Here is a 27,042-nt window from a genome sequence, read left to right as displayed (position 1 = left end):
CTAGTTTTAGTAATTATCTTCATAATAATATTTTATTATTAAATTCTGATGACTCAACACCTTATGACACGTGGCTCTCCCAAGGATAGCCATCACATGTTTCCTTTCTTGCTCTTCAAGCAAAGGTTTCTTAAGGGAAAAGTAAGAAACACTTGTGTTCTAATACATCTAGCTTTAGTAATTATCCTTTCTTGAGATATTTTTACACCAAACTTTAGGATAATTCTTATCCTAACCCCACGGCTCCTAAGGCTCATCATTACCATCAAATTTTTCATCTAAGACAAGTTATAATTCGAAATTTCATGAGAGAAAATGGAAGAACTTCCATGAAAGCTTCAAGCTTCAACCTCCGTTCTTTCTCAAACTAAAACCCTATCAAAAATCTAATTCGAGCAAAGTGTTCACCTTTTCCTCCTCTTCATTTATATGTCAATTTTCAAGGAGTACGTATGATGGCTGCTCCTCCTCCTTGAAGTTTCGGCCATGGTGGAAACTCAAGCTGATGATGTTTTTTTTCTTGTTTTCTCTTAGGATCTCTTGTTCAATTACCATATGCTCTAAGAAAATGTGATTTCTAGCTGCCTTAAGGTGAGAAAAACCTTCTTTTTATCATCATGAAGCATCAGCCTTCATGGTTCATATAGTTCTAAAGATATTTTTGATGTTAAATTAGGCGTAAAAGTGCTTTTTAAAGTTTATTCTTGGTTCAATTCTTGGCAGCTGCAAAGGAGATGAGGTTTGGTAAATTAATCTATAATTGGTTGTGTTATTAAAGTGTGAAATCAGATCTTATTTCTTGAGGCTTGATTTTGAATGTTCGTGTGATGATTTGATCATGAGATCTTGTTGTTTTAATGCTTGAAAATAAAGTTATTGAAGGTTGTGAAGTTGCTGTTGTTGCTGCTGGAAAACGTGGCCTTCCAGCCATGATTTTCAAGATATTTGATGTGTGTTTGATGTGTATTTGATGACTGAAACGTTGCTCTTTGGTTTGGTAAAATTTGGGTAAAAATTGGTTACCAAAAATATTGAAAAACTGGTTGAAAATCAAGTTAAAATCTGATGAACTTTTGAAAAAATATTTTTGGTTTTTGGAGGACAAGAAAAACATTTGGTTTTAATGATTTTGGAGTCAAAATCAAGAAAAGTTGAGGAGCCAAAGTGCAAATATTAAAAGTTAAGGGGTCAAAATACAATTTTCGAAAAGTTCGGGGTCAAAATGTAATTTTTAAAAGTTGAATAAAATATTATTATTTTAATATTAAAATATTAATAATATTATTTTTTTTTAATAATAAAATATTGATCAAAAGGTAATTCTTCCTAAAAGCCTCAGGAAGGCAGTTTTGAGTTCAGAATTCCCTAATTCTCTTTGTTAAACATCTAAGAAAAGGTATAAGAGAAGGTATATAGGTATGTAAGGTCATGAAACAAGTTTTAAAAACTTGCAAACATGTTAGAAAGAAAAGGAGTTAAAAGCTATATAGCAGTGTGTTTGACCTTACAGAGTAAGCAGAGAATTGTGAAATGAGATCACTGTGATGTTGTGATGCTTGATTTATGATTGTGGAAAGATGATAAAGATGATTGCTAATTGATGGAAAGTATGGTTATATGTGAAATATGAGCCTTCAGGCGATGCTTGTGAATATTGTTCGGGGACACCCGTATTATGCTGTTGCTTCCCAGATAGGCTGCGGTAGAGAAGTACCAGCCCTGCAAGCTGAATGCTTGGTAGAGGCCTGACTCGCATACCTGCGGTATATTGAGATTTGAGAAAATACCAGCTCTGCAAGTCGAGAGTACTTGGTAGAGAGTATGCGGTACTTAATCTGGGATTAAGTTCTGGGAAGGCCTTATCTAACTTGGAGGATCGAATTGCGTCGGGTGTGGGTCGAAATCGACAAATGAGATTATTACCTATAGTAGGACTAGACATGCATCATACTTGTTTGTGTATATTGTAATTGGTTTGCCTTTGTGAATAATTCTATTTAATTGCTAATTGCTAATTGCTATACTTGACATAACTGCTCTTGATTGTGTTTGAACCTCATTACTTGTGTTTGTAACTGATTGTTTGAATTGTGGCGATTAGATGTTGATTGAGTTGTTTGGGCTTGAGGTCGTGGCTGGTTTGTTTGAGGTCTAGTTCTGTATAAAGTATCTGACTGGTTCAGCATAGACTTAATAAACCTATGCTTGGAACAGGATGATCATTTATCACATGTAGGTAACTTCTTTTATGTTTATGGTCTAGTAAAGTATGAAAAATCAAACTCTTATAGTATAGACTTAATTGAACCTATACTTGGGAGAAGTTGGTCATTCATACTATTAGGAAACTTCTAATATTCTTTTATCTGGAAAGGGAGTTTGAATTTCTGGTTAATTAACTGATTTCTTTTAAAAAGGTTTTGAATTTTTGATGGTTAAACCATCGATTTTCAAATGAGTTAGAAACTTGCAAACGGACATTATAAATGGACTTAACTATAGACCCCGACCTTACTAAGAAATCCCTAGTTCTTACCCCTTACACCTCTTCAGATGGACACGGGAGTCCTACTCTACGAGATTAATCATTCGTATATCCACGATGACCCAGTGCGCGGCTGCGAGTATTACATCTATTGTGTGGCACCTCGTGTACGTAATTATGTAGTAATTGGTAGACCTTTTCAGCGTTATATTTTTACACCTTTTTTTCGATCTCGATATATCCTCTGACTTTCCTCTTTCTTGGATAAAACCTGAGGATGACCCCGAGATCGTAGATATCTCTTCTGGCAGTGATGAGCCAGACGAGACACCAGTAAGAAGGCATCACCACCTGCCCAATGGTTTTCTGTAAGTGACTTTTGGATCAGAAACAAGGAGACTTTTGAGACGTCCAGTCTAACTCTGGTATGTTAGAGTGTTTCCCTCATTTTTGCTAGTATGCTCAGAGGGGATAGGCATGTCATAGAATTAGGCTAGTCTGTGTACCAGTTTAGGGACTTTTGGACAGGCCAGGCTCTGGGACGTCTTATGTACATATATGTATATATTGTATGAGTCACTAACTGAGAAATGCTGTATCTTGGTCATGTACCTGTTTAATTGAGCTACTCTTGTATCATGATGTGTGTTATGGTGTGATGTTCTATGTATTGTCTGCTAGTCTGCTACTATTCTCTGAATATGTATGCTTGTATTTCCTTGTTATACTGTATGTACGCGAATTTAAACTACTGTTGTTTAAAAAAAAAGTTACATGTGAAATCGCGAGGTGTTAACAACGAACAGGCTTATATTTATTAAATATTACTTAAGTTGGGGAAACAAGTTGGTAACGTTTAGCTTCTAGTATGATCATGACATGTTGGGAGTTGGGCCGTTACAGCCTCTATCCCAGAACCCTCGACGACGTCGTTGGTCAGGACACTCTCCTCTCCCCCACTTCCTTCCTTCGCCCCGCCATCCACCGCAACTGCCTCCCTTCATCCTCCTTTGGGGTCTCCCGGCATCAACAAGACCTGAAGACCACCATCACCAGAGCCATTGTCAACTCCTTCCCCCATCACCAATTTATCGTGTTGTCTCTTTATTCGCTGTCATTAGTGGAGTCAAAGATGTCAGGGATGCCGTGGACGAGGCCAAAAAGCTGAGAATGAAGAGTAACCAGAGAACCATTTCTATTTGTGGATGAGGTTCACAGATTCAACAAGTCTCAACAGGTGGACGATTGTGAAAGGTAGGGATTTTCGGAAGAAGAAGCGGCGGTGGAGTAAAAGGTTGAAGATATAAGACGGGGTAGTTTGAAAACTTTATTAAAAAGTCAACAAAAAATTAGGATTTATAGAACTCATCTTCCATAGGTATAGCGTTAATTTCCTTAAATTATAGGTACTTTTGTCAGTATTCATAACTTCATAGGTATTTTTGATAATTTTTTCTTATTTTTACTTATGTGATGCAAATATAAAACTATTTTATATTGGTTGTATATCAAAATTAAATTCTAAAAAATAATTAGGGTCATTAATATAAAAATATTTATACTTTTATATCTAAGTTGCCATTTCATAATACTAAGCTGCTTCTTCAATATTTTTTCCAAGCCAAATAATAATAAACTTTTGAAATCCGAATTGTTATTAAAAAATTTTATTGACAAGAGAATATATAAGGGAAATTAGTGCTATGGACTATTAAAAAAAATCTTAATTAATAAAAAAAGTAATTATATTAAAATTATTTAAAATGACTATAGTAAATAGATATCATATTAAAGAGAAGGACTATACATTATTTATAAATAGATAATAATATTTTTATTTTTATTTTTTTAAATCTTAATTTAAGATAATAAATTTATATTTGGCACAACTATTTTTTTCTTTTTTCATCTTTAATTTTCACTTTTTCTCTTTGAACAAGAGACTAAGACTATCTCTAATAGAAAACTTATTTCAATTTTTATTTATGATTCATCTATCATAAAAAGTAACTCTAAATCAACTTTTACATTATAAACAGTAAATAGGAACTCAAAGTATCTTTTTCTTCTCCAATAAGAGAAACTAACTTTAGTATATGTTGTGGTCTCACTTAATTAATTAATTAAAATTATTAAAATTAATATAGTTATTATTTTTTACAATAATATTATTTAAATTTATAAATTCAAAAATAATTTACTATTAAAAATATTAATATTCAAAAAATTCATATATAATAATAATACACAATATATAATTTGAGATTAAACTAATTTGTAAAATTACTTAATATAAAAAAATATAGTTAAACTCTATAGTTGACGACAAGCATTGTAAAATTGACTAAGTTTAAAACGGCTAAATTTGCAACGGTCACTTTTATAATCAATAACGGCATAATAGTATTGACTAATTTAAAAAGTTACATCACAAATGAATAAAACAGACTACATCACATACGATAATACACAATAAAAATAAAACATACTACTTAACTCTACGAACACAAGGAACCATTAAATAAACCACTTATTGATTATTTTCTCACATGCAATCTCATGAAGAGCTTGTCATTTTTCACTCATTGAAGACATGTTAGCATTAAGTATTTGCATATCCATTTCTCTTTCCCTTTCCTTAGCCATTCTTTCCATTTCCCTTTCCTTTGCATTTATCTCCATTTCTTTAATATACATCGGAGTTTGTAATTCTTATTCTTTCATTGTGGCTTGAATCTGTAACTCATTTTCTTTGATTGCCATAATCTTTTCTCTATGTTCCCTCTCCTCTTCTCTTTCTTTTTTCCTATCCATTAGTTCTTTTTCTCTAACATTCTTAATATCTTTCATGAGAAATAGTTTCTTAGCAACCAATGATTTCTTTTCATTAAGATCTTCAGACATTTGTGCTTTTTTTCTTACCTTTTCTCTTGCTCTTCTTTGATCCTTGTGGACGAACAGAGAGTCTACACCGGTTTCCTCAACCAACGGTATTTCTGGATTTGATGATGATGAGTATGCTCTAGTTACACTGACTTTGGTTCTCTTTGAGCCTCTACTTTGTGTAGGTAGTTGGATTCTCCATTTTTGCTCCAAACGAAACATATTCCAATACCTCTTAAAAGTGAATTTTTGACCATAATTTATGGAATAAAGTTTATAAGCCAAATCCTTTATATCATCAGTGTTCGAATTACTCTTTATGTTTTGACTAACTTGATCGTAGCAACCAGCAAATTGTGCAACTGTCTTATTGATCTTATACCATCGTTTCTTACATGGAACTACCCCCTTGTCATGTTGGCAAAAAATTCTATACAGTAGCTGTGAATTCGACTCCAAAATATTGCGTCTTATTTATCAGTACCAACTATAGAGTCAGTTGAAACATTCAACCATGCACTGATCGACAACTCATCATCTTCTCAATGCCGGTGTTAAATACTATATTGCCTCCGATTTTCAATGTCATCATCGTTGAGGTCAATAGTATCTAATTCAAAAGGGTTGACAAAATTTGAATATTACAAATTCGGACTAGATTGTATCGGAGTCTGAGGAGATGGATTACAAGAGCCACCAACACCAGATAAGTTATGTCTCGATGCATTGAACTGAGTTGGAAACGGCAAGGATGTTGGAGTAACATTTTCGATAGAGGGTTAAATATGGATGAAAATGGAAAATGTAGTGTTTGTGAATTTTGATTTTGCGATTGGAATATAGGAAATTGATTATTATAAGGAGTTTGAAAATTGAAATTAGGAAGATTTTGTGGATTTGGATTTTTAAATGTATTTGGTAGTGTGAAGTTTTGATTTGGAATTTGAGAGTTTGAAGTTTGAGATTGTTGGATATTTGGAGTTTGAGAAAAATTTTGTAAGTAATTGAAAAAAGAGTTGAGTTGATTTAGGTCTATTTTTTTAATAAAAAATAATATCAGCAGAACTTTGATTTCGTAAACTTGAAAGAAGATGAAGAAGAGTAGAAGAAAGTGTGAGAATAGAAGTGTATGTAAGTAGTATATATAGAGTAATAAAATATTAATTTATTAATAATAACGGTAACATAGTAATGACTAGTTTTCAACGACTAATTTTGTAACAGCTAGTTTTGTAGTGTGGTTAGTATTTTTAAATTTTATAAATAAAAATAAACAACCCAACCAAAAATTATTTTATAATTTGTAAAAATTAAATTATTTTTTTATATAAACAAATTTAATTAATTATAATTTAATATAATAATATATATAATATTCAATAATAATTTAATATAATTATTTATATTAATTATGATTTAATATAATTATTTATTTTAAAGATATGACAAGTTATCATTAGACATCACAAGTTCCTTTGAAGAGGAATTCGTTCTCCTCAAACTACATGAAAAGACTCAACTTCTCTCTTCTCTAACGGTTGGGAATCCTTTATGTCAGAAAAAGTGAATTGAAAACTTATCTGTTAGAGTTGCTCTAATGGTAATAAATGGAGGCTCTATTCTAATACATGGGGATAGAAAAACCAATAGAGTGAAAAGTGGAGAGTGTTCCTTCATAAGGATCGAGGCTAAGAATCCTCTAAAAAAGAACTTTCAACTGCCAATAATTTTTTACCATGTGACAAATTATTAAAAAATATTATATATATATATATATATATATATATTTTTTTTTTTTATATTACATTACATGTATGTTTATATTAAGTAATTTTGTAATTTCATATATGATAATTTATTAAATAATTAAATTATAATTAAGTAAATAATTATATAAAATAATTAAATTATAATTAATTTATTAATAATTATAATAATTAATTATATTAAATAATAGTAACTACATTAATTTTAATTATTTTAATTAATTAATTAAGTAGAGCTACAATAAGGATTAGAGTTAGTTCTTTTTAACAGAGAAAAAAAGAGATGTTTTGAGTTTCGATTTACTGATTATGACGCAAAAATTGATGTGAAGTTATTTTTTATGATAAGTAGACTATAAATAAAAGCTGAGATGAATTTCCTATTGAAGATGATCTACAAGAAAAGAAAACGACAATAAAAAAACAAACACAAAAAAAAAATACAGATGCAACTAGCCAAAATCGTTCCTTAAGATTTGCAGTGTCAGAATATATTAGGATCAATTAGCATTCATTAGAATTATTTAATATTATTAGAAACAAGAGACTAAACTGGAGAAATAATTTGTGTATTATTGAGTGTATTCAAGTTGTCTAGAATGATACAATATAAAAGGGCATTTATAGGTGTTAAGAGAATCGTAATAATAAAGACGTAATATTCTATAATAAATATTTAGATATACTAAATAATTCTAATGAATGCTAATTGATCCTAATATATTATGACATCTCCTTCTTTGAAACTTATTTAAAAGGGATAAGTACTTTTTTCGTCCCCAAGGTCTGGGGTCAAAATCAAAATCGTCATCGACCTTTTTTTCTTATTAAAATCATCCTCAACGTTACAAAATGTTATAAAATCGTCCTTTTCTACTTCAATTTTATTTTTTTTACCAAATTACCCTTATTAAATAATAAAAATAGTTAAAATATTAAAACAAAACCTAACCCCCCAACTCCCTCACCGTAATCCCCACCTCTCACCCCTCTCACCCCCTCACCCCCTTCTTCATCACCACTAACCCAGTAACCCCCAATTCCCTTCTTCATCACCAAACCTCTTACTCCCTTCTTCGTCACCAAGCCTCTTTCTCTCTCCCTCCCTCCCCAAGACTCTTACTCTCCCTCATCATTTACCCCTAACTACAAAATAAATAAAAATTCAAAAACAACATCAATCACAAAATAATCACAAAATTAGCAACAATCCATCATCAATCATGTATATGTTCTTCAAAAATTAAAAAAAGAAAAAAGAAAAATAGGAAGAACGAAGAACAGAGAAAGAGAAGGAAGCCTTGGCCAATCTTCTTCTACTCTTCACCATCACCTCTTTCCCTTCGCACCTCCTCACTCTCCCTTTCCTCACCACCATCACCACTGCCACCATAGCCAAATCATCATTATGCAATTACTATAATCAGAAGCAATTACTAATTTACTATAATCAGAATCAGTATCACTAATAATAAATTAATAACAACAATTGTGAAGGGTAAATCAACAATAGTGAAACAACAACAAAAATAAAAATAGAAACAGAAGTAGAAGTAGAAGGTAGAAAGCAAAAGCAGAAAAGCAGAGGCAGTGGCGGAGGGTCGGGAGGGTCAGGAGCTGGACGGCAGCGGCAGTGCCTCCATGCAAGCTTGTGACGGCCGGCGGTGGCGGGTTGGACGCAGGGGCAGCGGCGGGTGCACCTCCGAGGCAGCCCAAACAACAGCATGAGGGGTGGGGGTTATGGTGAGGGGATGAGGGGGTGATGGAGTGGCGTGAGGGGGTGGGAGTTACAGTGAGGGGTGAGGGAGTGGGAACTGATGATGATGATAATGATGGGATGGGATTTGGGGTGGAGAGTCAGAGAGTAGGAGGAAGGGAAATTGGGGGTGAGTTTGGGGTGGGGGGAGAGACGAAGAGATGCTGGGTGTGGGTGGGGTGGGGTTTTATTTTTTTAATATTATTTTTATTAATAGTTAAGGGTAATTTGGTCCAAAAAATAGAAAAGGACGATTTTATAACGTTTTGTAACGTTGAGGATGATTTTAATAACAAAAAAATATTAAGGACGAAATTGATTTTGACCCTAGACCTTGGGGACGAAAAAAGTACTTATCCCTATTTAAAACAACGAAATAAAAAAATGCATAAACTAATAAATTGGATGTAGAGAACTGTCAGAAGGAAACGCAGATGGAACTACCACTGTCTGAAGGAAGCGCAGATGGAACTGTCGCTGTTTGAAGGAAGCACAGACAAAACTGCTAGAAGGAAGCGCAGAAGAAACTGCCGCTATCTGAAGGAAGCGCAGACGAAACTGCCACTGTCTAAAGAAAATGTAGACGGAACTGCCACAAAGAAACACATATGGAACTGTCACAAGAAAACATAGACGGAACTGCTAGAACAGTGGCCAATTGTCGAAAAAACTGCTAAAAAGGTGGCGAACTGCCAGAAAATTGCTAAAAAAGTGACAAAGTATAAAGAGATGGCAAAATATCGGAAGATGACGAAAAATATATGGTTTCTCCATGATAATAAGTAAGTAGTGAATGAGCTAATCGGTTAGGTGAGAAAGCATCAAAGCATTGACAAAAGAGAAGGAAAAAAAATGGCACCGAAGAAAAATATAAAAAATACAGTGATTTCACCAGAAGAAAAATAATCTATCCTCCTCAAGGAGGATACCATGGCTCTGATCCCATGTTAGAAACAAGAGACTAAACTAGAGAAAGGATTTGTGTATTATTGAGTGTATTCAAATTGTCTGAAATGATAAAATATAAAAGGGTATTTATAAGTGTTAAGAGAATCGTAATAATAAAAACGTAATATTCTATAATAAATATTTAGATATACTAAATAATTCTAATAAATGTTAATTAATCCTAATATATTCTGACATGCAACAAACTTTCAAAAAGTTGAGGCCACTTCATAGCATCGATGTCAGCACGAGCAATATGTTTAATTAACTAACTAATCAACTGTAATTTTGGTATATTAATATTATTGTTATTATTATTCAAACTTATTTAATTTCTTTCAATAATTACATATCGAAAAATAATTTTGTTTTATGTTATTTAAATAAAAAATATTTTTCTTAAACAAACATATTCTTCACATATTCAAATCGGTTGAATTGAGGTACCGAGTGAAGAATTTGGAATTGTTAAAATTGAGGGACAGAAAAATATTGTTGAATTGAAAATAAAAAAAATTAAGATAAAAAAAATTAGAATTAGGAAGAATCAGAAAGAGGAGGGAACAAGATTGAAGAATGGAAATAAAAAACTTGGATCAGGAAAAATCAAATAAGATACCACATAAATGAAAAAGATATATGTCTTTTTATAAAAAAAAATGGTTATTTTTGTGGGCTCGTGATTCGGCACATTTTAGGTTTGACTCGATTTGACTCGTTTTATTAATAAACAAGTTAGGTTTGAACTTTTGTAAAGCTTATTAGTTAAAAAGGTTAGGCCAAGGCTTAAAAAAACTATGAAACTTATTGGATCGATTCGTTAAAATATTTTTTTTGTAAAAATAAATTATTCTTAATTTAGACTTTTAAGTATTCACTTATATTAAACACAAAACAAAACTAAAAAGAATCAATGGTCAAGATTCGTTATGATTGTAATTTTTTTGTTCAAAAAAAAATTATAAATTATAAATATGATTATGATATGTGACTAATGATTAATATATAAATGAATTATACTTTACAAATTATGAATTATAAATTTTAAAATGCATTTAATGTCAATGTATAATTTTTAAGTTTATTGTTTTGAGTTATAATTCACCAAACATACTTTTTAAATAGGCTCGTGGGCTTATCAGACTTTAAATAGGCCGTGCCCGAGTCTGAAAAAATACTTATGAGAGATAACAGATCTACACTTGAGCTATCTATTTACAATATAGTTCAGACTCATCAAAGCTAAAGCTCGGCTCGACTTTGCCCATTTCTACCCTAGTCCTCAAGATCCTTATAAATATGCCAAATACGTCTGCACGCCAGGTTTAGCCTGCAAAGACCATACTCTCTCTCCTACATGGAGGTTAATGTTGTGATGTGTCAGGTAAAGTAATATGCATCGCTCTCAGGACAATTTAGTCCCTTGTACACATGATAAATACGACTTTTGACAACTTCAAATGACGTCATTTTGAGTGGACAGATTCGTTCCCAACTTTGGTTCCTGTATATACATAAACAACGATGTTTAAATGATTTATCTGACTTATAAAAAAATTTTAAGAAACATATCTGACTTATATGATAAATTATGAAAGATACTATTATCATAATATTATTGTTTTGTATTGGACAACTAATTTTTTGGAGACTTATTTAGGATATTACTCTTTTTTTTTTGTCCAAGTTAGATATATTCCATTTCATAAAATATAATAAATGAATACATAGTTTGGGTCCAGATAGGACTACCACAAACCTAAAAGAGGGGTATCCACAAAACACATGATAAGAAAACACACTAAAGAAAAGGAATGAGAATTTAATGAAGTAGCATTGAAGAGGAGTTAATTGGAGTGAGTTTTTTGGTACTGTTCACAGAAGGAGGAGGAGATCAGAGAAGGAGGCTTGCTTCTCAAAGATTCGAAGATTGCGGTCTTGCCATAGTTTCCAGGTGATTGTGGCTATCAATGTTTGCTATCATCTCTAGTGGGGTCTTCGCTTTGTGTCCTCGCTCATTCTATGCCACCACCGCTAGAATTCGACGACGTCATCACCATCCATCGTAGCAGTGATATTAGCTTGGCTTCACACCTTCTTATCAAAAGGGCATCCGATTAGACAATGGCTTACTATTTCTTCCAACTTTTCACACCTAGGGCAGAAATCTTCGATTGTCGGGAATCTGTTCTTCAACTAATGGCGCACCGGTAGACCGTTTTGGCAAACTTTCCATAGCAAAACTCTCACTTTGGGTGGACACAATGGCGGAGCCACATAGTGGGAAAAGGGGCAATGACCCTTCTAATTTTAATTTTTTACATGTAAATTATATGTAAATTTCAGTTTAGTCCCACTTAAAATTTTATTTAGTCTTGTTTTATTGTGTAAATATTTTTTGTCCCCTTTAATATTTCATCTAGCTCCACCCCTGGGTGGACATTGAAGATCCCAAATGGAGGATACACTCTACATTGCTCAGGGAGGTGTTCGATTGGGAGATGGAACAGCTGGAAGGCAACCTTGTATTCGGTGGAGACCGAATAATACCCGTTCTTCTCATGCTTCCAGGTAATGTAATCTTCTCCTTTTCTTTTAATTTCCGTTTGTAGTATTGTTGTTATTATGTCTGTCTGAAAATTGTCTCTAATTAGTTCTGTTCTCCATGATCTATTATTGTCTATGAGTTGATTGACCCACTGTAACTCTGGTTTTGGGCCTCTTGTTTGGTGAGTTGAGATAGCATTAAAATTTTTTAGCCAAAAATCCTCATAGTGAATCTAGTTACCTCTACCAACCCTCTAAATTAGACCTTTTTCTAGGATTTTTCTTTCTTCTAACAGACTTCTCTAGACCCATGATGGATTGTATCCTGTTGAAGCTTTTAGAAAGTTGGAATACCTAAAATATCTGCTTTTATATATTCTGCTGAGTAGTGAATTAGGTTTTTTAAGAATTCTCTAGCCCTATTTTGCTAGCATAGCTATATTAAAGGCCTTTAGATCTTTAAACCCTATTCCACTTTACATCTTATCCCTGTAGACAATGTCCCATCTTATCCATTACAGTTTCCTTTTATTTTCCCGCTGTCCCCACCAGTACCTCATAAGATGCCTCTGAATTTCTTCTAGGAGTGAGTCAGGAAGTCGAAAATAGCTCAGATTGTATATTGGAATAGCAGTGGCCACTGCTTTAATCAATACCTCCCGCCTACTAACCAAAAGCAAGGACCTATTCCATGTCTGTAACTTCCATTCCACCTTGTATAGCTAAAAGTTTGTTTTTTGGATATGTGAATAACTGCCGGCAGCATAAGATATTTATTCTGGTTACCCACATGAGGACTATGGAGTATTTATGATAAGGTGTCGCGGTTCTGTATAGTAGTATTTCTGCTGAAGAAGAGGGAAGATTTGTTAAGATTAATGGTCTGACCACTTAGTTCGCTATAGGTATTCAACGCTTCAATCATCTTCTGACATTCAGTAGCGTTTACTTCATAAAAAATGATAGAGTTATCTGCAAAGAATAAGTGGCTGATTGTTAGACATCTATTATTCGGTCTTAATCCCGTGAAATCACCTCTTTGTCCTCCTTTGTGGAGCAGTTGGGAAATCCCTTCTACACAAATTAGGAAAAGATAGGGGAAAAGAGGATCGTCTGGTCTCAATCCCCTACATGGCTTAAAGAAACCATGTGGTTGACCATCCACAATAATAGAGTCGGACACTGATGTAACACACTCCTTTATCCAATCAATTTATTTTTTTATGTAAAAGTCCAGTTTCTTCATTATCTCCCAAACAAAACACCACTCTACTCTATCATACGCCTTACTCATGTCTAATTTCAATGCTATTTTCTGATTCCCATAGCTTTTATTTTTGAGAAAATGCATTAGCTCACGAGCAATCAATATGTTGTCACTTATTAATCTACCCTTAATGAAAGCACTTTGATTGTCACTGATTATCTTAGAAAGAATTCCTTGCATATGATGAACTAGAATCTTAGAAATTACCTTATAGAAGACCGGGCTTAGACTGATGGGTTTAATTTGACTCATAGAATCTGTATTTGGCACCTTAGGAATTAAGCAAATTTGAGTATAGTTCAGAGCCCGAAGCATTTTGCCTCTTTAAAAGAAGCTCCACACCGCCTCAACTAAGTCCTTCTTAATGATTTTCTAGTAGTGCTGAAAGAACTTAGCTGTGAAGCCATCGTCTCCCGGTGCAGAGGAAGGATTTATAGAAAATGTGACCTTTTTTATCTCTTCTTCTAAGAATCTTCTAGTTAATCTTCAATTCATTTCAGCGTCCACTGTAGTTTCCATATTAAGCAATTCTTGAGCTGTTGATCATGGGTTTGAAGTGTTGAACAATTGTTGATAATACTCAATTGCAGTCAGAGCAATACAGTTTGGGTCTGAGTGGCTGGTACCCGAATTATCAGTCAGCCTATGAATTTTGTTCTTTCTGCTTTGACTTTGGAATTTTTCATGAAAATACTTGGTGTTTTGATCCCTCCCCCCCCCCCCATTTTAACCATTGAACACGAGACTTTTTTCTTCCAATAGCGCTCCTCATTCATGTATGTCTCTTCCAGTTCAACTTCTTTTTGAAGAATCTTTAGCTTATCTGCTTCTACCCCTTTTTCTTTTTCCACTTCCAGGTCTTTTTGCAACTCTTTAATCATCTCTTTGGTATTACTAGTGGTTGATCATTACCAATTGACAATCAAATGCCTAAAAGTCTTGAGCTTGCTGAAAAAATTGAACATTGGGGACCCTTTTACTTGAACTTGCCATGCCTATTTCACAAGGTTCATAAGTTCTTCACTCTCACACTATCTTTCTTGAAATCGAAATCGTCTCTTTAATTTTCTACCATCAACTTCTGACAATAGCAGCAGGGGGCGGTGATCCAAACATGTATCTTCTAAGTGGATAACTGTAGCATTCGAGTAGGCTGATCTGAGTGAATGAGATACTAGAGCTCTATCCAGTTGTTCTCTAATGAGGTTCCCTTCAAATTGTCTATTACTCCAAGTGTACTTGCTGCCCTGATAGCCTAGATCTACCAATTTCCCATCATTGATAAAATTGTTGAAGTCATTGACTGAAGATGCTGATTTCATTCTTCCTCCTTCTTTCTCGTAAAAAGCTGAGATTATGTTAAAGTCACCTATCACTAGAAAATGATTGTTGTCTCCAACTCTTATTTTGGTGATTCTATTGAATTGTTCAACTCTATTCTGTTCGGCTATATGCAGATGCACTGCCACCACATCCCATATTTGTTGGTTAGTCTGGTCTGTCCAGCAAAATTGAATAAAGAAACCCTCACTATTCATAACTGTCACATCCACTGTTTCTTTCCATGTCAACACTAGTTCTCTAGCACTCTCTCTTAGGTCCATACAATGACATTGTTTGAAACCTGTTTTGCTACAATGAGCTCGAATAATCAAAGTAATATTTTTGGTTTCACATAAAAACATTACCTCGGAAAAATAGGATCTACAAATCCCTTGCATGCTTATATTAAACATTTTTTAAATTATAACAACAACAACAACAACAACAACAACAACAACAAAGCCTTGTCCCACTAGGTAGGATCGGTTACATGAATCAAATGACGCCATTGAGCTCTATCATGTATCAAGTCTATAGAGAGATCATTTACATGTAGATCTCGTTTGACCACCTCATAGATGGTTTTCTTAGGTCTTCCTCTGCCTTTCTCCCCTTGTCCATCTTCCATCTCATCCACCCTCTTGACTGGGTGTTCTGTCAGTCTTCTTCTCACATGTTCGAATCACCTGAGAGGCGATTCTACCATATTTTCCATAATAGATGCTACTCCAACTCTCTCTCTCTCTCTCTCTCTCTCTCTCTCTCTCTCTTATATCTTCATTCCTTATTCTATCCAATCGCGTATGACCACTTATCCATCTCAATATCTTCATCTCTGCTACACTTAACTTATGTTTGTGCTCCCGTTTGGCCGCCTAACACTCTGTACCATAAAACATAGCCGGTCTGATAGTAGTGCAATAGAATTTACCTTTAAGTTTTAAAGGCACTTTTTGTCACATATAAAATTAGATGCACTCTGCCATTTTGACCAACCTGCTTGGATCATATGATTTACATCCTGTTCAATCTCTCCATTATTCTGTATGATGCACCCAAGATACTTAAAACTCTTAACTTTTCGTAGGATGTTATCTCCAATCTTCACCTCTATATTAGGGTTTTTCCTTCGCAGGCCGAACTTACATTCCATATATTCCGTCTTATTACAGCTTATGCGCAGACCATACACTTCTAGAGCTTCTCTCCATAACTCCAACTTCTTATTTAGGTCTTTTCTTGACTCTCCTATAAGGATGATATCATCGGCAAAAAGCATGCACCATGGTACAGGCTTTTGGATATGCTCTGTGGGTACTTTTAAGACTAATGTGAAAAGGTATGGACTTAAGGATGATTCTTGGTGTAATCCTATACCAATAAGAAATTTCTCTATTACACCATCTTGAGTTTTCACACTAGCTGTAGCTCTATCATACATGTCTTTAATTGCCCGAATATATGCGATCCTTACTCTCTTGTTTTTCTAAAATCTTCCATAAGACCTCCCTTGGTACCCTATCGTACGCTTTTTCCAAATCAATAAACACCATATGTAGATCCTTTTTATTACTACGATACCTCTCTATCATCCTTCTTAACAGGTATATCGTTTCAGTGGTGGATTTGCCTGGTATGAAACCAAATTGATTCTCTGTTACTTGTGTCTCTTGTCTCAGTCTCTGTTCTTTCACCCTTTCCCATAACTTCATGGTATGGCTTATGAGCTTGATCCCTCTATAGTTTTTGCAACTTTGTATATCCCCTTTACTCATATAGATAGGTACCAAGGTGATCTTTCTCCACTTATCTGGCATCTTCTTAGACCTTAAAAAGCTTGGTTAACCAACTGACGCATTTCTCTCCAAGGTCCTTCCAAACTTCAATTGAGATATTATCGGGTCCTACTGTCCTACCATTTTTCATCCGCTTTAGAGCCTCTTTTACTTCGAAGTCTCTAATCCTTCGATAGTATTCGAAGTTTTGATCTTCTTCCCTCGTGCATAACCGACCAAGGCTCGGAAGAGTCTTCTGTCTTTCATTAAATAACTCATAGAAGTAGCTCTTTCACCTTTCATTGATCTTCTCCTCTTGAACTAACACCTCCTCGTCTTTATTCTTTATGCACTTAACCTGATCGAAGTCTCTCGTTCTTCTTTCACGGTTCTTTGCGATTCTATATATACTTTTTTCTCCTTCTTTCGTGCCTAAGAATTGGTAGAGACCCTCATATGCTCTTGTTCTTGCTTCGCTTACAGCCACTTTTGTTTCTTTCTTAGCCGCTTTATATTTTTCCAATTATCTGCATTGCGGCACAAAGACCACTCTTTAAAGCACACGCTTTTTGCTTTTATCTTTTCTTATACACTCGCATTCCACCACCAGGACTCCTTGTCTCTTGGTCCTATCCCTCTAAATTCACCAAAATTTTCTTTTGCTGTTCTTCTAATAATTTCTATCATCTCTCTTCACATCTTCTCTGCGCTTCCGTTCCCATCCCACTTTGCCTCTTCTTCTACCCGTCTTAGGAAGCTTCTTTGTTCCTCACCTTTCATCTGTCACCACCTCGTCCTTGGATTTTTCATATGATGTCTTTTCCTCAACTTTTGCTCAACGCAAAAATTCATGACAAGCATCCTATGTTGTGTTGTTAAACTCTCTCCTGGAATAATTTTACAATTAATGCAAAATTTTCGGTCAACTCTCCTTAACAAGAAGAAGTCGATTTGAGAACTTGTTATGTCACTCTTATAGGTTATAAGATGTTCGTCTCTCTTTTTAAAACATGTATTTGCGATGAGGAGATCAAAGGTTGAGAAAAAGTTCAAAATAGTTTTACCCTCGGTATTGACTACCCCAAAACTATGACCTCCATGAATACTTCTATACCCAGTCACTTCTCTTTGAACATGACCATTTAAATCTTCTCCTAAAACAATCTTATCTCCCGAAGGTATGTCTTAGACCAAACTCTCGAGATCCTTCCAAAATCTTATCTTGTGTTGCTCTTCCGAACCCATTTGTGGTGCATAGGCGCTAATCACATGAAAAGTACTTCCTTCCACCACAAGTTTGATATAGATGATCCGATCTCCCCACCCTCTTGACATCCACTACGTCTTTCTTCCACTGCTTATCCACGATAATACCTACCACATTCCTATTCTTCACCTTTTCCGTAGTATCTAACTCCCTAGCATTCGCACCAACTCATTTTGTTTCTTGTAGGCACATGATGTTAATCTTTTTCCTTGTCATGGTATCGACCCCCTCCATAGATTTTTCTGTTAGAGTGCCTATGTTCCATGTCCCAAATCTTAACTTTCTGTCGCCCCGACTTTTATCTTTTTCTTTGTGAACTAACTTATTTACCCTCGTCCGTTCACGAAAACGCAAGAACCCTCGATGTCGCGGCTCTTACTCATTTGACATTGTACATGAGTCATACAGCGCATTGCTTCCGGACAACGATCTAGCTTTAGCGCAATAACATCTTTGATCCATGTCATGAAGATTCGACTAAGTTGTTATGTTGGCTGTCGAAGACCTAACACAACCCTCCTTTATTCGGATTTGGGACTGACTCTGTACGGCAAGTATAATATAGTTAGAATTTTTAAAATTAGATATATTAAAATTATATTAATACACAAAAAAAGAACTAAAAAAGCAATCCAGCAAGAACGTTAGTAATAAAGGGTAAATTATTTTTTATAAATTAAATGCATTATTGTGTGATTATCTAATGTCTACTATTATACAAATTTAATATTCAAGGAGTTACTTGAGCAAATGATTTGATGGGTGAGAATCCGTATGGCAGTGACTCTTTTGATTGGTGAGGCCGTGAGGGTGGTGCTTGTCAAGAGAGACTGACAAAAGCAATCATTCAACTCAAGTTCCATACTTCATAAAAGAAGATTCATCCCCTAAAAACAAAAACAAAAAGGTGATGTTTCAAATTAAATCTTAATTTTCCAAATCCAAAAACAAACAAAAAAGAGACATAAATTTCGTATCCAAACGTTAAGTATGTGGAATTTGTGGAATCTATAATAAGAGTTAGAATACCAATACAATAGGAATATAGATTAATAGCAATGTATGTCCATCTTTGAAGCTTATGATTACTGTACGAATAAAGTAGTTGAGGGATAATATTAGTGTGAGAATTTAGTATTTAAAAATACATATTCTGTCGAATTTTTTAAAAGTGGCACGTGATAAATCTATTAGCGATCAAGAAAATTAAATAGAAATATAGATCTTTTTCTATAATGATCAAGTCTTAATTATAAAAAATTTAAACATTAATAGAGGCTTTTACAATAATAAAAGCCAACCGTCAATATAAATTCACCACATAAAATTCTAATAATATGGACAAATTGATCAAGATATGTATCATGAAATCGTTCAATCCAAGCAATCTAATCACACACTCAGGGTTAGGGATGACAACATGCAATTTAATCGCAGGTATGTAAATTGTGGATGTTAAATTAAAGATTTCTCACTAAATGCAAAATATCTTTAACTATTAAAAAGAAGATCTTAATAATTTAATATATTTTTTTTAACATAAAAATCAGTTCTATTTTAAATTATCATCAAGTTATATAATAATATTACATCTTTTTTATAATCCGGATAGGATTGGATACCCGCGGATTAAAAACAGATAAGATTATGATTGAGATATTCTTAACCCACAAACAAAATATGATTGAGTTTATATAAAAATCTCAATTTGCAGGTAAGATCAGAATTGGATCCAAACTCTATCCTACTCTACTTACCCATTGTGAGCCTTACTCAAGATTCGCTGACTTCAATTGTGGTAACAAACTTTGAAATTGTCAAAATCCGAGTTTCACCATTTGAACTTCCCTCGACACCTATTAACAAAAAGGAACTAGAGTTTATTATTAGTCAATTTTATCAAATGATCAAGTTGTAGGAGTTAGAGACTAGGGCTCAATTTGGGTAAAAAATAAATGGTTATATTAAAAGTAACTTATAAATAAGTTATTTTGTATTTGAGTTTTTAGTTCTAAAAATGCGTATTTAAAAAAAATGTGATTAAAAAACATTTTATTATGAAAGAAGTAATTTTTTTAACTTTTCTATAAGCTCTTAATAGCTTTTTAAAAAATTACAATTTAGTTTTGAAAATTACACCAAACATTAATACTATTATTTTTCATAAGTCAAAAACTCACAAAAATTACTTTTGAAACTTTTCAAATGGGTCTAATTTCAATTATGGATTTTTTTTGTCTAACACAACTTTTCGGGTAGTTTTTGGTGATTTCCCTTTTATATTTTTGATAAAAAAAATTAGAGTAAATATTAAGATTAAACAGAATGAGGGGATATCATTTTTAGTTAAAAAATAGAGTGGAATGCTATTTTGCAAAATCTTGAGGATCAGTTGTGTCATTTACACTTTTTTTTTTGGTAAAGAACCATGAAAAGTGATTATGGACCAATGGGGCTCTTAACTCTCAAGTTCCACCCCGCTATAACTTGGTTAACACGTAACACCACCACCTCTGTCCCCACTTTTATTTTATTAGCCACGATATCCATTGAAGATGACAAATAAAATGCTCAATTTTATTACAATACATACAAATCAATGCATACCCTTCTAATCAACCAATTTGAATATCCTTCCATGGATAGAGCCAGTTTTTCATCAGCTAAGCCACAACTTCTGAATGCCATCCCATCAAAAACTGAACATGATCACATCTACCGGTTCCAGAGTTTCCATTGAAATTCACAGGCGTAACTTAATTTTCTCAGACCATTTAAAGATGTCGGAATACACTTGATCGCCTTGCAGATCTTCTCCTTTGGCCCCTGCCGCCACCCTTATAACATCCTCAATCAATGCAAAATTTCCCATTATATCAACATGGGCACCACTTTGTGTCCCCCTGCCTTCTAGAAAGTTTGCTGGAGGAGAATGCTCATATTCTCTAATGTAAGTCTTAATCCCAAAAGGGTTGAATCTGGTTTTCCCGCGCCAACCTTTCGCGCACATGAAGCCCGTGCTTAGAACCGGCACGGTCTCATCACCATCGACAGTATAGACTCCACCCTTCAGACAGCTAGCTTCATCAGGACCTTCTGCTGTGGTATCTATTTCAAACGGAATGTAGCACTCAGCATAGGGAGATAACTTGTAAATATAGGCTCTTTCTGTTGGTAAGCCTACTCCATACATGGAGAAGATTTCCATGTCTGGAGCATTTGGTAGTCTGCATAAAGATTTGAAATATTAGAATAGCAAAAGGTAGAGCATCCGATTGGGAGGGTGGATAAGATGGAAGATAGATGTTGAAAATTGTTTTAGTCTAGACCCCATATGTTAAGTAAGATGCAGTCAAGAGTCAACCAATAATAATTATTCAAGTAATACCACGAAGAAGCTAATTTATTTTGGAATGGTACCACCAAACACCAAATTCAGAAATGTGTATAACAAATTAGTTCCTAAATGATATTTAATTAGTCCACAGTACTCTAATGATGAACGATGTTATTACTATTGAATTTGGTTAGTGTTAACAAAAGACATTTTAGGGACTAATTTGCTTGCAAATTGATCTCTTAAGGACTAATTTGTCAATGTATATAGTTTGGGATTTAGCTAAAGAATGTCATAAGAACATTGGTTGAGACTGTTAAAATAGAAGGCTATTTTACACTTTCTATGCATGATAAATGTGCTCAATGCATTGAAAACTTTAAAAAATTATGTTTTCTATTAAAATTTCATATTTGTGGTATCCTTAACAAGTGTATTAAATTATCAACATTTTGATCTTTTGGGGACCAAATTGATGATTCTTCCAAACAATCATAACTCAATAATGTGGAGCGACAAAACTACTTACTTTGTCTCCAAGGGGTTTGACCAATATTTGTAGTGTTGATATTTAGGATCATCCAAGTTGTCAGCAATTCCATAAGAGAAATGTGCACTTCCACGGGCCATCATTTTTGGAGCAACAAATTGAAGCAGGTCTATAATTGAGCTAGCTGTGTAAACTTTATGTTCAGCGACAGCTCTTACTCCCTCAACTCCCATGTCATGATATTCGGTCCACACATCGCGACAAGAGGTATTTGCAACGCTATGACCCTTAATGGCACCCTGTTAACAAGAAACTTTGTATTAACTATACAGATACTGTCTGGAAAAGTGTAAATCACCATTTTAGCCCTTGAAAGAAAGATTAATTTGTTAACAAATTAGTTTCATTTGTAGTCTTAAATACGAATATTGATTTGCTAACAAAAGGGGTTCTCACTTTGGATGGATTTTTCATGTGGAGCTAATCATTCAAGTACAAGAAGATAATATCAATCTTTGACGGATCATTTTCTTAGCAAACTAATCTTTTTCATATCAAAATATTAGACTGAATAAGATAATAATAACAAGTTAGCAACAAGAAATCTGAACAAACAAACAAGGCTATAGAAATTCCAAGATTCCTTATTAATTATCAAAACTTTAGAAATAGGCTCACTCGAAAGTCAGTCATCTCAATCTCAGTGGAAGGTGCCTCTGCCACATCTCTGCCAAATGATATCATTCTTCCATAGTTAACATTTGTTTTATTTGTTTCTTGGCCTGTTAACTGAGTATTGTTAGAGTTTTGCTTTCTCTCGCTAGGGGTATAGCCTTCCTCTGGTGACCAATCAAGACCACCCCATATAGTTTCCCCGCCTCTTGGTATCATTGACATAGTTGAGTCCCAAGTGCGAGTCATCCTCATTACATGTTGCAAGGTTTGAAGGCGAAAAAGATCATTATCTAAAAACCCCGGTGCAAGCGCCCTTGAACATGAGAAGAGAACAAAATTTCATCATGATATTTAACAGTTTGGCCGGCCAGAAAGATTAAAGCACTATAGCATGAACATGAGAAAAGACATAAGTTCTAAATGTGGACATGAATATTTCCTTAAAAAATCTGTAATTAAAAGAAGAAGTTCTAAAGAGGGGAGAGAAGAAATATCTAAGCTGGTTTTGTAGGATATGAGGATAGGACATTGTTTCAAAATAGTAGGATAAGATATGGTTATAGCATAACATACGAAATTGACAATATAAAATAAAATATAAATAAGTATCAGTGCATCAAAGTGAAATGATCACCGTATTGTTAGTTAGTAAGTGACTTTACCTGGCAACAGCAATATCCCTGGCTTCAGCTGAGAAAAGACCTGCTATAGCCTTGGGAACACCTAAAAATGGTCCACCAATGTTTACAACTGCCTTTATATATTTGGAACACCAATCTGATCCACCCCCACCACCCATTGGTGCCGGTGCTTCCACCCACTTCATAAAATGAAGAAAGTATAATACACCCATTGAATGTGGAAGAATAACTGCCTTGTTCCCACCATTAGTAGCAACCATAAGTTCTATATTGCTTTTTATCCGACTTAGTGCTCGATCACGCACCTGACCAGTTAGTTTATCAATAAAAAAATATAGGCGCATAATCAATGAATTTCCTTGTGTTACACAACACTACAGACAGATAACTTGTTTTTGAGTTAAGTGTTGGAGGGAAAGGGAAGACAGAGAGGGTTTGAAGAAGAACTGAAACTTCACTTTACACTTCAATCCCTTGCCTTCCCTCCCTTTACTTCCAAAATTAAAAGTTACATAAACCCCCAGCAATACCTCAGTGTTCTGAAATGATATTCTCCAATCATATGCAGCCATGTACATGCTTTTCTCTTCATAACCAATGTGAGCCAAGTTAGCAATTAGGACTGCCCAAACGAAATATCCAGGGGCAAAGTAATCAGCAGCTACAAGTCCAGAGACAGGCCTCACTCTTATGCCAGGTGGATCTAATCCTGTTTCATTGTCGAGCGACATGTGCTCCGCCCAGCATGAAGGTCTAGAAAAAATTCATAAAATAAATAAAATATGTAATTTCTTGGCTATATATGGTGACTTAGAAGTATCAAAAGTGCACGTCAAGTTGTGCATGTTAAGAGAGAACTAATTGCTTGTAAGAAGTTAAATTTTGAAAACTATCTAATACTTAATATACATACTTGATACACTAAAGTAAAACAAAAGAACATTTGAAATGCAATTTTTTGTCATTTGGGGTAATTGGAGAGACGAGCAAAACTTGCACTTCTGTAATATTCAATTCCATCAAAAGATTACTTCAGTAGTTAAAAGTAGGTTATGTATGCAAATTTGTATGCTTTTTGAGAATGCATTCCAATAATTCTGGAACTTCCTATATCAGAAGTTCAATGGTTGACCATATTGCTGAATGGTTAAAACTTTTTGCAACATCTTTCAACCCATGTGTGCTCCAAAAATTATTTGTCTTTGTAAGGAATAGGAGTAATATCAAGACATGGTATACTTTCAAGACTAATATTCCTTCCCACCTACCCAATAAAGCCACTGAAATTCTTCCAATCAAGCACTCAGGATCATCAATTAACTGATCCAAACAAGTCCTTGCCGACCCTCAAAATCTGGTAATTAAATATGTCTCTTCCTAAATGATTCTTTGTGGCATACGCATAGCTAATGAAAGTTGAGGTACAAGGAAAGGCACCTGAAAATATCTGAATTCTTTGCAAGAGTTTGAACTAAGAAGTTTAAAGGAAAAACAGTGACCTGATGGTACATTATTTAACAGGACACAAATCTTGAAAGCACACTTATATTTGGATGAAAAGTTAATTAAAATAAATATAATTTAATATAAAAAAGAAAAACCAGCAACCACCACCTTCAAAGGGAAAAGTTTAATCATCTTAAGGCAATTTCCTAATCAGTCAATAAGACCATAAAAGGAAAATTCCCTTTTAATTCCTTTGTTCATTGACTGATTTCACCAACAACAGAAATAAAGTGACAAAATCCAAAAATCTGCATTGAAGTGACATGTTCAGTGAATATCTTACAATCCAAATATCATCAATGCTTAGATGTCTCCGATTATTTCAGTGTTACTTTCAATCAACATCCTCATCATTAATGGAAACAGAAAACAAAGAAGTACCATTAACATTGTCTTGTTTTCTTGATTCTGACTAACCCTCCCAGCATCTGTTGTAAGAATGACCCGTCCCTCATAAAAGGACCTCTCATCAATTACTTTCCACAACCAAACCATGTTATATATATCATTAACCACCTACCCAAAAAAAAAAAGTCACATCCACAACCACAAACAAGGATTGAAATCCTCTTGCACTGTCTTTCCATTCTCTCTCCAATTAAGAATGGATGTTGTAGTCAATAATAATGGATAAAAATTTGTTCACTGGACTCATCAGTCATGTACCTAAATTGCTCACTCATTTATACATAAAGTTCTCCATTAGTTACCTATATAAGTATGACTGTTAGACATAAAACAACTCTTAAGTCAGCTTAATCTGTTCCGAAAAACATGGTCATGTCAACCTGTGCCCTTGAAAAGAGCATGCCTAAATAACATTTAGTTAGCTCACTCATCCACTTAAACAAGTGTCTAAGGTTCGAATCTCATCTTGTATATGTAGCAATCCGTTGGCTTGTCAGACCGGTGGATACCATAAGAAACCAATAAATAAATAAATAACACTTGTGAAAACAGCACTCCAAAGATTTTATTACTAGCAAAACAACAAAAACTTCTTTCAGCAATGTCAGCTGGTGTCAACTGTGTGACAAAGTAATTACCAAAAGAATGAAACTACCTTATTTTGTCACGGATGCTATTTTGGTAGTTCACTCACAGATCATTTAAAAAAAAAAAGCCAAAAACCAATACTTTCTCAACCCAAATTCCAAATAACTATGCTATTTATAAACAAAAAGTTAGGTATTGAAATATAAAACACAAAATAAAAGTGCGCCTGAAAATAAAAATTACCTCCTGTAGACTTCTCCAAAGGTGCCACCCCACAAGCGTTTCCTGAAGAGTCCTTCAGCACACTGATGTCCCTCCCAGAGCTCAAGCCCACCGGTGACGATACCGGGCACGAACACCACCGGATGCTTTGCCGTGAGCCCCTCCTTCTTCAGCTTCACCCCCGGCGGGTCCGGCAACGGCCCCGTGATCGCTTCCGTCACATACTGCGGCAGCGAAGCCGGCATCAGCTTGTACAAGAACAGCATCAACCACCACACCGTGCAAATGCACCCTACGAACCAGCAACAGCTATCGATGCAGGACCACTTCCTCTTCTTCTCTTGTTTCTCCTTGTTCTTCTCATCTTTCATCTTCTTCTTCTTCTTGTTCTTATCATTGTCATCTTCTCCGTGTTCTTTTTCTTCTTCTTCTTCTTTGTTGTTCTCTTCGGCTTGAATCTCTTTGCTCTGAGCTTCCGATCCTCTTCTCCGTCGAACTGAAGACATTTTCTTACTACCAAACTCGTTTCTAGCCCAGAGCTTTCTCGAGAAAATTTATCACTTATTTTCTTATTTTCCTTTTTTTCTTTTGTTTCAATTTCCCTTTTCAGAGTATAGAAAATTAGAAACGGATGAGATTGCGTTATTCTTCTCTGAAGTTGAATTTTCAGCAGAAATTAGTTTAAATAATAATAAAAGAAATATGAAGAAACCGTTTGGTAAGCTTGGTCAACTCTGTAAGGAGAAACGGTTTAATTATTTTTCAGAGAACTTGAGCGGGGTATTGAAGCAGAGATTGAAGTAGCGTGTTTGGTGGTTAGAGCATCGTTGAATTAGTGAAGGGAAAGTGGTCACAAATTATTTGTGTTTTATTCTTTTATTTATTGTTTTTTAAAAAACGCTAGTTGTATCTACCATTAAAATTAATTATTATGTATTTATATATAAATATGTATATTATTTAATTTATTTTTAATATATATTTTATATTAATAATTAATTTAAATATACATGTAATATTGTTGATTTTTTTATTTTTTTTTTAAGCGAGCAGAATAGAAAAATAAAAATATATTATTATCGTGAAGCTGGGAAGGAGTGGTCATTGGCTGCGCCAACTGACAACACAGAATCTATTTCTCGAATCCAAAGTTTGACA

At 34.3% G+C, this 27,042-nt stretch overlaps 1 protein-coding gene and 1 long non-coding RNA gene across 2 annotated transcripts; both read right to left on the bottom strand.

Annotated features, from left to right (window-relative positions):
- Positions 1-18,661: 18,661 nt before the first annotated feature.
- On the bottom strand, positions 18,662-19,890 carry LOC140181825 (uncharacterized). The gene is made up of 2 exons (XR_011877317.1): positions 19,775-19,890; positions 18,662-18,904 (listed from the first exon to the last, which is right to left on the bottom strand). It is a non-coding gene; the product is annotated as an uncharacterized lncRNA (long non-coding RNA).
- A 618-nt stretch (positions 19,891-20,508) lies between these two features.
- Positions 20,509-26,800, bottom strand: LOC112775717 (phospholipid:diacylglycerol acyltransferase 1). The gene is made up of 6 exons (XM_025819550.2): positions 25,906-26,800; positions 23,691-23,913; positions 23,182-23,465; positions 22,523-22,832; positions 21,884-22,143; positions 20,509-21,244 (listed from the first exon to the last, which is right to left on the bottom strand). The coding sequence occupies exons 1-6, from the start codon at positions 26,388-26,390 to the stop codon at positions 20,761-20,763; spliced, it is 2,046 nt and encodes a 681-aa protein (XP_025675335.1). The 5' UTR covers positions 26,391-26,800; the 3' UTR covers positions 20,509-20,760.
- Between the last annotated feature and the right edge of the window lie 242 nt (positions 26,801-27,042).

The sequence above is a fragment of the Arachis hypogaea genome, chromosome 19 (genome assembly GCF_003086295.3).
Source record: "Arachis hypogaea cultivar Tifrunner chromosome 19, arahy.Tifrunner.gnm2.J5K5, whole genome shotgun sequence".
NCBI classification, from domain to species: Eukaryota; Viridiplantae; Streptophyta; class Magnoliopsida; order Fabales; family Fabaceae; genus Arachis; species Arachis hypogaea.
Note: the sequence above shows the minus strand (reverse complement) of the source record. Positions and strands in the feature narration are given on the sequence as shown.

Excerpts from the sequence above, each read along its gene's own strand:
- LOC112775717 (XM_025819550.2), bottom strand. The coding sequence starts at position 26,390 with ATGTCTTCAGTTCGACGGAGAAGAGGATCGGAAGCTCAGAGCAAAGAG. Across the intron at positions 23,466-23,690 it reads TATCATTTCAGAACACTGAG|GTGCGTGATCGAGCACTAAG; the intron begins GTATTGCTGGGG and ends CTAACTGGTCAG. Across the intron at positions 22,144-22,522 it reads TTGAGATGACTGACTTTCGA|GGTGCCATTAAGGGTCATAG; the intron begins GTGAGCCTATTT and ends TCTTGTTAACAG.